The 10,865-nt window shown below is 36.6% G+C and overlaps 1 protein-coding gene across 2 annotated transcripts; it reads left to right on the top strand.

The window, feature by feature from the left end:
• Positions 1 to 1,570: 1,570 nt before the first annotated feature.
• On the top strand, positions 1,571 to 10,841 carry LOC113756412 (E3 ubiquitin-protein ligase KEG-like). 2 transcript variants are annotated; one of them, XM_027300097.1, is made up of 12 exons: positions 1,571 to 2,635; positions 4,597 to 4,959; positions 5,062 to 5,292; positions 5,548 to 5,673; positions 5,880 to 6,216; positions 6,483 to 6,640; positions 7,508 to 7,665; positions 7,818 to 7,939; positions 8,151 to 8,285; positions 9,781 to 9,905; positions 10,037 to 10,141; positions 10,240 to 10,841. In XM_027300097.1, the coding sequence occupies exons 1-12, from the start codon at positions 1,800 to 1,802 to the stop codon at positions 10,517 to 10,519; spliced, it is 2,976 nt and encodes a 991-aa protein (XP_027155898.1). In that variant the 5' UTR covers positions 1,571 to 1,799; the 3' UTR covers positions 10,520 to 10,841. The 2 variants fall into 2 exon arrangements, with proteins under 2 accessions (XP_027155898.1, XP_027155897.1); XM_027300096.1 differs by having other exon boundaries at positions 7,815 to 7,939.
• The last annotated feature ends 24 nt before the right edge of the window (positions 10,842 to 10,865 follow it).

Raw genomic sequence — 10,865 nt, 5'->3', positions numbered from 1 at the left:
TTAATATATTTTGACACATAACTCATTAGTATTATATATTTAGATGTATAATTATATACGCCAAAATATGAACATATTATATATATAATTATATACTATATATAGATACAAATTAAAGAGCTGGACCTATATTGAATTTGAGCCTAATAAGGCCTAACCTCAATTGACACTTAATTTGGATCTAATATTCAGGATCAAACCCAGGCTGCCTCAATAAAAAGTTAAGCTCATTGGGCTTTTTTTGGACCGAGTGGGTTGAGTGCGGATTGGTCCGATTCCATTAACAGCCCTAATTTTATTAATCGTCTAACTGGATTAATCATCGGGTGGAATACCCATGAGTATAGCTGGTAAACAAACCCATTTAACTAAATTTACTCATACCCGCCCATGAATAGATGGATATAGGCATCTTATGTTTTTACATATAGGTATAAATAGGTTATCCAATTATACTCGTTTATATATATGAGTATTATTAGGTAACTCACCAATCCAATTAACCCATTTAAAGTTGTTTTCTCCAAGTCTCCTATCTTTCCCTACCCAATTACATTTAAAAGAAATTTGAGGCTTGCTTTTGATTAGTGAACTCATTGTTGGAGATTTTCATGCATTAATGTTGTTGAAACCTTGTATATAGTGGAATATTTTAATTTTTAGGCTTAACAAACATTTGATGCATTCTTGACGCAAATAGATATCTTCCTTAATTTTTTTTAGATTTTTCATTTTGTCATGATGGTAACTACTTTCGTTTCATTATTATTATTATTTGTTGGTTTTATCTTATCATTTTATTTTCTCGTAGTTTGTTAACTTACTCACTTTCAGCATTATCAATTTTATGATAAGTTTTAGCCTCCTTCATACCTTTCCAAAATAAAATTTTAAATTTACACATGAACAAAATGCTAGTAATTCAAAATTTTTGGATTAAATTTTTATGTTAACTTTCATAGTATTTAATTCAAAATTTTAAATTCTTATTGTTCACTTGTTAAATAATATGTAATTTTGCGACATAGAGCATGGATGGGAAAAAATTGGTACTTAGGTATATTGAGCATTATAAGTAAATATTTAAAACTAATGATGATTGCAAAGGGTGATATAAATTGATAATTTAGTTTGTAAAAATGAATTTAGAGAAAGTTAAAATAAGTAGATTATAAATGAAGAATTGAGTTATCCAACTCATTTTTTGATTTATTTATTTATACTCATCTAATTAAATGAATATAAATGGATATAAATGGATTGATTTACTTATATTTATTACTCATTTTAACTAATACAAATTCGTCCAAATTACCCATTTTGACGCCTATATCCACGAGTATTAAGTTTTACTCTAGTCATTTAGTTGGAAATGCACGGTCACTTAGTCGCTCAGCCATAGCGATAGAAAATGCAGAAAAGATAAAGAGAGAGAAAAAAAAATAACAAACAACAAATAAACACGCATAAATATCAACAACAAACATCACTAATAAAAAAGTCTAAAACGTTAAAACCCTTAATAAAGCTCGAAAAAAGCTTTTCTTTCCCCACTTTCATTTTAGTCCTTTCTTCCCATTAGCTTATGCCTTCTTGTTCTTCATCTCTTTCTTCGTTTTCATCTTATTTTCTTCCAAGGATCTACTGCCCCCTTCCCCAAAATCCCGTGAAAACTAGCCTCCTCATCTCAGTTGGAGTTGGATTGGAAAGTTCGATTGAGACGGAAACTAGTACAATTTTGTCGAGGAAAAATCCTTAGATTCGATAGACTTAGAAGCTGAATTGATTCAAATTGAATTATGCGGCTTCCTTGTTGTACAGTGTGTCAAAATCGATACAACGAGGATGAGCGGTGCCCTTTGTTACTGCAATGCGGCCATGGCTTCTGCAAGGACTGCCTCTCTAAAATGTTCTCTGCGTCCCTGGAAACCACCCTTTCTTGCCCCAGATGCCGCCACATCTCCACCATCGGCAACTCTGTCACTGCCTTGAAGAAGAACTATGCGATCCTTGCGTTGATCAACGACTCTTCGGCCTCTGTGACGGCCGCCAGCAACTATTTCAGCGAGGAGGAGGAGGAGGATGAGGATGATGATGACATGGATGAACGGGGTGGGAAACTCTTCTCTTTTGGCACCAGTAATACTAATCATAGTAGCTATAATCACGATGATGAGGTGGATGACGAAGTAGCGGCAGCAAGAAGGCGGCGAAGGGGGGCCCACGCTGCCACCAGCTGCGGAAGTGGGCGGATTGAGGTGGGGATGCATCAAGGGCTGAAGTTACTGAGGAGGATTGAGGGGAATGGGAATAGGATTAATGGGGTTAGTACTAGTAGGAGGAGTGCGGTGGTGGAAACGTGGGCGGCGGTGATGGTTGGGAGCAATGGTAAATGCCGGCATAAAGTGGCAGTGAAAAAGCTGGCAGTGGGGGAGGAGATGGATATAGTTTGGGTTCAGGGGAAACTGGATGGGCTGAGAAAAACCTCAATGTGGTGCCGGAATGTGTGTGCGTTTCACGGTGCAACCAGGATGGAAGATGGGAGTTTGGGTTTAGTAATGGATAGGTGTAAAGGGTCGGTGCAGACTGAGATGCAGAGGAACGAAGGCCGCCTCACTCTTGAACAAATCCTTAGGTAGCTGTCCATCTTTCTTGCTCTGTGCATGGGGATGTATGGGTTGAATGTTGAATGTTGACTCATTTCTTTTCGTGATGATGATTCTTATTGTTTTTGGCCAAATTTTGGACAAAGCTTTCCTTGTGGTAAAATGTGCAAAAGGAAAGAAAGCGTAAGAATTGATAATTGTGGGTTCTATAGTAGCATATAATTTTATTTAATTGCTTTCAGATGCATTGGATTCTAGGTTCTTCCAAAATGACTGGAATTGTGAAAGGTTGGCATTTAGTTTTCAGTTCGGTTTGGAAGTGTTTCCTTTCATTTTGTCATAGATGTTGGTTAGGACCATCTTTGAATTCATGGTTAGCCATCTCAGCATAACCGGAATGGAGGGCACCGGGACGATATCGATTCTCGAATTGTGGATAATTTTATATTCGCAGCGATTCGCTCTGACTTGGCCGATATTGACCGATTCGAATCCGTGATGCATGGAATCAGCCAAAATATCCGAGTCAACTCGGAGTCGACTTGGATATTTTTTCAAATTGTGCTTTTTATGATATTTTTAATTTTAAATAATTTTTTAAGATTTTTTGGAAAATTTTATGTACTATAATATGTGTATTACTCGATATCCAACCGATATATTGCGACGGATGTGGAACAACAGTGACCACGATGCGCGACGGCGAACCATGTCTTTCATGGTTAGGAGTTTCGAAGAAACTCATGTTGGTCAAGGCATACATTTGAAGTTGTGCTCAAATTAACTAGTTCCAGGCTTTTGGCTATAGCCTTTTCAATCTGATATGATAGTTGTAGAGAAATTACCTTTCCCTGTTTGTGACGATGACGGTCAATCCATGGGCATCAAGCAGGGTCTTTAGGGTTTAAAACAAAGGATTTAATGGATCATTTGCTCTGAGTTATTTTATTCACTGTTAGTGCACTAGACAATTCCTTTATTTTCTATAAAAGCAGCAGGGCAATTATTGTTTACAGCTTGTCATTGGATGATTGTGTAATTAGTAACACATATCTGCTTTGTTCTTAGTCTTGATAGATTATTTCAACTGAACTTTCCAGGGATCTTCTATTATGAATTTCGAGTATAGTTTCTATGTAGACCTTAAAATTTAGGTAGGGTATCACTTGGTACTTCGACTGTTGTCTTACAAAATTTATTTCTGATCCTCATATTCTAAAAAATTGACTAATGAAAAAGTTATTACCAAAAAAAAGACTGTAGGAGAGATTTTTCTCTTAGTAGCTATTGACAGAATTAGTTACTACAATATCATATACAATAATCATGTTGGAGAATTATAGTAGAGCAAATCATTTTGTTCCTTGTTATGCGTTAAATCAAAATTAGATGTAGGTGGGTTCCATGGGGCCTGGTTTTCATATGGCTGTTCGTTAGACTGCAGTTTATTTTCTTTGTAGCTGACTCTAACTGACATACTAATAATTTATCTCTTTTGTGGTACGGGTAACCGTTCCTGCAATAGCTCTGTGATAATGACCTTACCTACTCAAGGAAATCTTGGTTGTGGGTGAACTTAAATGATCATTAGGCCTCTTGGGCTTTCAGAATTGGATAATTGTCTTCAATCACAGTTGCACGTGTTTATTCGCTCAGAAAAATTACCTTAATCAGCTAATTTTGCCATGCCAAGTGCTGGGTTTACTGAATTGGACGATTTTCTTCTATCACTTTAGCACTTCTTTGTTTGCTCAAAAAAAATTAACTTAACCAGCTAACTTTTCCATGCCAAGGAGTTAAAAATTTACGCACTAAATGAATCAAAGGATTTATAGTTCATAGGTTGTGAAATATATTTGACTTTTGACCAAACTTATAGTTCATAGGTTGTGAAATATATTTGACTTTGGACTATACTTTTCAATCTTTTTTCTATTGTTTTGTAGTTCGTATGATTGTGTCTTGACGTACTTATCATCTCTGGCTGCAGGTACGGGGCAGACATTGCTCGTGGTGTGGCTGAGCTGCATGCAGCTGGCATTGTTTGTATGAATATCAAATCATCCAATCTTCTTCTGGACTCAAATGGTCATGCTGTTGTTTCTGATTATGGGCTTCCAGCAATTCTTAAAATGCCTGCATGTAGGAAAGCTCGATCAGAGGGTGAGTCTGCAAGGGTGCATTCATGCATGGATTGCACAATGCTTAGCCCAAATTATACTGCTCCTGAGGCATGGGAGCCTGTGAAGAAATCACTTAATCCCTTTTGGGATGATGCAATTGGCATTTCTCCAGAATCAGATGCCTGGAGCTTTGGTTGTACATTGGTGGAAATGTGCACTGGTTCTATCCCGTATGTCAATGAATATCTTTACTGTTGCCATTAATCTTCTACTATGTGTACAATTTAAGGGCTATGACTGCTGGAAATTCCTCGTTCACACTATTTCTGCAGGTGGGCTGGGTTAAGTGCAGAGGAAATATATAGAGCAGTTGTGAAGGCACGGAAGCAACCTCCTCAATATGCAAGTGTTGTAGGTGTTGGCATTCCAAGGGAATTATGGAAGATGATCGGTGAATGCTTACAGTTTCGGCCATCTAGAAGACCAACTTTTAGTGCAATGTTAGCAACATTTCTTCATCATTTGCAAGAGATACCTTGCAGTCCTCCTGCAAGCCCTGAAAAGTAGGAACTCTGGGATGAAATTTTTTGTCTCCCCTTATAATTTGCTCTGATGTGTTTATATACCAGTATCTAGTCAATGTTGATACTTAAACTATGTGTATGATTGCAGTTTAACAATACTAGATAATCTTGCTTTAATATTGTTTTAATTCCTCTTTAATTTATCTGTTATATGTGCTTATGATCTATATCTCATGCATTATTGCATTTCAGCTTATTGTCAACTCAGATCTGTATGGTCAATTTGATATGTAGTGACTTGGCAAAATATCCAATGGCAAATGGAATGAAATCGTCTAATTTAATTGACTTGGATCTTCACCAAGATAACACTAACCTTCTTCACCGGCTTGTCTCTGAAGGCGATCTAAATGGTGTCCGGTTAGTCCGCTTTACTCTTTATGTCTCTTAGAAAATTCAATTGATGACAATCTTTATCATGAATATTGTTATTATTACTTGCATTGGTTTTGGACTGTCTTTTCCCTTGTTTTGCTTCGAATTTCATGGTTTGCTGTCATTCAACTTCAATTTATCAAGAGATAGATTTGCCTAATTATTCTTGTACCCCCTACAAATTTCTGTAGAGAGTTGCTTGCCAGGTCTGCATCAGGACAGAATGGTAGTTTGTTATGTTCTTTACTAGAAGCACAGAATTCTGATGGTCAGACTGCTCTTCACCTGGCTTGTAGACGGGGTAGTGTGGAACTTGTTGAGGCAATTTTGGAGTACAAAGAGGCTAATGTAGATGTTCTAGACAAAGATGGTGATCCTCCGCTGGTGTTTGCATTAGCTGCTGGATCACCTGAATGTGTCCATGCTCTCATCCAGAAGAATGCTAATGTCAAATCTGTACTGAGGGAAGGCCTTGGACCATCAGTTGCCCATGTTTGTGCCTATCATGGCCAACCACAGTGTATGCGAGTAGGTTTCTCTTTGCCTTACGTATAATACTAGTGTGGAAAAGAAGAAGCAAAGTTTATCTGTAGGAGGGAGGGGAATAAGAAATGCATTGTGACGTTAAATTTGTGCATTTTGCAGTATAGATTATAGTTTCAATATAGGCCCACATTGCTTGATGTTGAAATCAAGACGCATAAGTTCATCTGACTGTTGTTTGCTCGTTGACATTTTCTGCTTTTTGTGCTTATTGCCAAGGTTTTGGTTCATCTTTCCATGGATGATTACAGGAGTTATTATTGGCTGGGGCTAATCCAAATGCAGTAGATGATGAGGGTGAATCTGTACTTCATAGAGCTGTTGCCAAGAAATATACGGAGTGTGCTATTGTGATATTGGAAAATGGAGGATGTAAATCAATGAGTTTTCAGAACTCAAAAGATTTGACGTATGTAGAAATGATTCTTCTTTGCTTTCATTCCATGTTTCACACCACTAGTTGGTTTGTGCTTGTTAATGTGCAGGAGCCAAAACATCATAGCTGGATAGTTGGCTTCGGTTTTTTATTTGAAGTCATGATCCAAGGATGATTTAATGCATTAGTTCAAACTTTAAGTATGATATCTTAGCAGATCAGTGTCTTTCCCATTCTAATTGTGATAGTTAAATCAAAATAGTGCATGTGTCTTGAAAGAGATGCTTACTGGAGTTTACTTATTCTTCACCATGGCAATAAGGGATATACTTAATTTCCAGAAAACCTAAAAGGAACCCTTTTCTGGTTGCCAGGAGAATTCTGTGAATAATCTATGGTTTCTGTACGTGTTTGGCTTTATTTGAATGATTGCCGCTTCCCGTACTACCTTATAGTTGTACTTTACCCATAGCTTTTGCATAAAAAGCTTTGAGGTTAGGACAGTTTTATCATTCAAAATTGAAGCCAAGTACTGGTGGTGTCGAGTATGAAGGCTTTCTCGAGTCACAAAGACTAGCAAGGGCAAAGAAATTGGGAATAAAATGTCTGGTTGGAATCCCTATAGTGTGTGGTTTGTGATTTGCAACAGACGGTTCTATGATGCCAACATGTAGTCGTTTTCTGATATTCTACATTTAAGAAGAAGAATATTAAAATAGGACTGAATTTGTTGAAAGTAATGCAACAGAGTCAGTTAAAGCAGGTGTAAGGCCTGAATGTTGATAAGTATTCAGCATCAATAGATCTTTGAGTACGTCGATGAATGTTATTGCAATGTTAATGTCAAGAATATTGTTTATTGATTTGCTGGTGCAAATTTAAAGTCTTTTTACTTTACAGACCACTGCATTTATGCATAATGACGTGGAATGTAGCAATTGTCAAAAGATGGGTGGAGCTTGCATCCAGGGAAGAGATTGCTGATGCCATTGATATTCCAAGCCGTGTTGGGACTGCTTTATGCATGGCTGCTGCCCTGAAAAAAGAACATGAAGCTGGTAAACTAGACTACAATTTACCTTTCTTTTGATTAAGTACCTGGTACAAATGAATTGAAGTAATTTTGTTATGTTCATTTTCATTTTCTTCTTTGGTCAAGAAAAATCTCATGCAAGTTCTGTAATACTGGATTAATGCTTGTATCTAGCAGCAGGGAGAGAACTTGTACGGATACTGCTAGCTGCTGGAGCAGATCCAACAGCTGAAGACAACCAACATGGAAGAACAGCTCTGCATACTGCAGCTATGATTAATGATGTTCAGTTGGTCAAGGTATGCATCGTGATTTTATTCAAGTAAAACAAAAAATGTAAGCAAGCTAGGTGACAGTTACATGTGGTCCATGTGGATGTTGTTTGTTCCTTTCTTGCATTTGACCCAAGTATTTTGAGATCGAATTGTGATTTACTGAATTTAGACATTACTGAGTATATATTTCTAATTTTTAACTCGTGTCATACCTTTCGTGAATATACTTGACTAGGTAATTCTTGATGATGGAGTTGATGTAAACATCAGGAACATGCACAATACGATACCTCTCCATGTTGCATTGGCTAGAGGTGCAAAATCATGTGTTGGATTGCTTTTATCTGCTGGGGCAAATTGTAATCTGCAGGTTGTTTTTGTATTTCTTGCATAAAGCTTTATAAGATCTGACTTCTGTGGCACTGTGGAATTAAGCAGCAAAATGTACTAAAGTTCAAAGAACCCAACGTGCATGTCAGGCTTAATGCCAATCGGGAACTTTGTTAAGAAGAGCTTTGCTGGGGAATGTTTACCTAGAAAGTATTAGTCTTAAGGTTTTTACATTGTTTAAGTCATTGGTAAATGACATTTACATAATGAATAAATGTACATCTTTGAATATCAAATCTCAAATAAGTCAGTAGCTAATATGTAAAATTATGACTCCTTATTTGACATAATAAGGAAATAAAAATACAACATAATAATGACAAAATCTGAATTTTTTTTATCTGGTGTTTAAGTGCTATCTTTATCTTTTACATGGTGCATAGAAGACCTTGAAAGCAAGCTGCTTTTGCCACAATGGGCTTCCTCAAGTAGTGGGTTCCTAAAAATTACTTTCCAAAAACTTGCTTTTTATCAAAATGGATTCTCTTTCCAGGAAGCACTTTCAAATGGATTACAGAGCACCCCCACTACTTTTTCTCGATTTTACGATGCAAGGTTCATTTCCCTGAGTTCCTTTTGGCAAATAAACATAGTAATTTGAGAAAAAATTGGATGATTTTACACCATTAAGTGTAGCATTGAAGATTTTTAAACTCTTGTTTTTACCATACTCTGCATTTTTCCAATTATACTTTCTTAGCATGATGGTTCTGCAGCAAGTAGCAGAGAAATCTTGTCTTTATGGACTAATCATTAAGCAAAGTAGCATTTTTTATCTTGCATGTCTTGATTCCATTTCATCTCGCAGACGATTGTTAGCACAAAAAGACTAACATCTTTCGTAGATTATGGTTCTTTTTTTTTTTTTTTTATTCTTTAACTTTTTAATTGGATGCAGCTCTTCTTAATTTACTTATGTCTGAAATTCCTACTGAAATGGTTGATGTCCAAAACAGGACTTGTTTAGATAAATTTTCCTAATTTGTGGTTGATAAGCCGCTGGTTGTTTGTAGTTTGACTATCATTTTAACCTCTGGAATTGAAGATAATAGAAGTAATTGACTTTCCTTTTGTCTATTGGAGTAAACATGGTTTTGGTAATAGATGCAAATGAGGCAAGTAATATTGCACTGTCAAAATTATACCTGGATTTCAATATGCTATGGTACTGCTGGTGGCTCATCCGCAACTTAAGCATTGGAGGGAATAATCTATATAGATTTTTGTAGGATTATCTTAAATAATAAGATATTTGTTTTTCTTTTTAGGGGCAGGGAACAAATCTTTTTTTTTTTTCTGAGCGTAAATAATTTTCAAAATTTTGGTGTTTGTTGCTGCCTGCCGCCAACTTCCACTCGGGAATTTGACTCTACTAGAATTTCACAATCAGTTTATATTTGTGAACGATATTTGCTGGACTTTCAATTCATATATACTTTTAGGTGCTCTGTTTCATATGTTCTGTCAAATGTCAGGATGATGATGGTGACAATGCCTTCCATATAGCAGCTGATGTAGCAAAGATGATACGTGAAAATCTTGAGTGGATCATTGTAATGCTTAGGTATCCTGACGCTGCTGTCGAAGCCAGGAATCATAGGTAATTCTTACCCTTTCAATGGTTTGATTCACATAAACAAAAACTCCATTTTGGAGTCCACACTCATGTTGTTTTTAGAATGGCATTTGCTGCTGAATTTGCCATATAAATGTTTTGGTGGTGCCTGGCAGTGGTAAGACATTATGCGACTACTTGGAGGCTCTTCCGAGAGAATGGATTTCTGAGGATTTGATGGAGGCACTGATGGCGAAAGGAGTACATTTGTCTCCCACAATGTAATCAGTGTCATTTGAATTTTTAGTGCTATTTCATATTTTTGTCACTTTTTTATTGAAACGATGATCGGCATTTTGTTTCTGTGAATACTATGTAGTTATCAAGTTGGAGATTGGGTAAAATTCAAGAGAAGCGTTACAGCTCCTACATATGGGTGGCAAGGAGCTAAACATAAAAGTGTTGGTTTTGTGCAAAATGTCCCAGATAAGGACAATCTCATTGTGTCATTTTGTTCTGGGGAAGCACGAGTACTAGCAAATGAAGTTGTTAAAGTGATTCCGCTGGATAGGGGACAGCACGTACAACTAAAGCAAGAGGTCAAAGAACCAAGGTCTTCATTAACTGATCCCTGTTCTAAAATTAATTGTATGCATTGATAGGTGTTTAGCATTCAATAACTTTTGGTGTTGTGACTATTTGACAAACATCTCTTTAGTAATGTAAAATATTGAAGCAAGTTCTTGGCTACTACAGTGCCTGTTCTTATCATTCTCCATTTAAACATGTGAACAATTTTTTTTAAGGGTTTAGCTTGATGGCTTTTCAACTGTTCTGTGATCTCTTAGATCCATGCTCATAGTTTTCTGTGAATATGACGATTCATTGATGCAGCAGCACTTAGTTTATTGTGATTGCAGTTGAGATGGTTCATTCAGGTGAAATGGATGGTAGCATGTGTCAGAGATGTCTGGCACGTATCATGGATTTTAAGAGTTTTGAGTG

This window comes from Coffea eugenioides, unplaced genomic scaffold, assembly GCF_003713205.1.
Source record: "Coffea eugenioides isolate CCC68of unplaced genomic scaffold, Ceug_1.0 ScVebR1_2294;HRSCAF=3297, whole genome shotgun sequence".
Taxonomy (NCBI): domain Eukaryota; kingdom Viridiplantae; phylum Streptophyta; class Magnoliopsida; order Gentianales; family Rubiaceae; genus Coffea; species Coffea eugenioides.
Note: the sequence above shows the minus strand (reverse complement) of the source record. Positions and strands in the feature narration are given on the sequence as shown.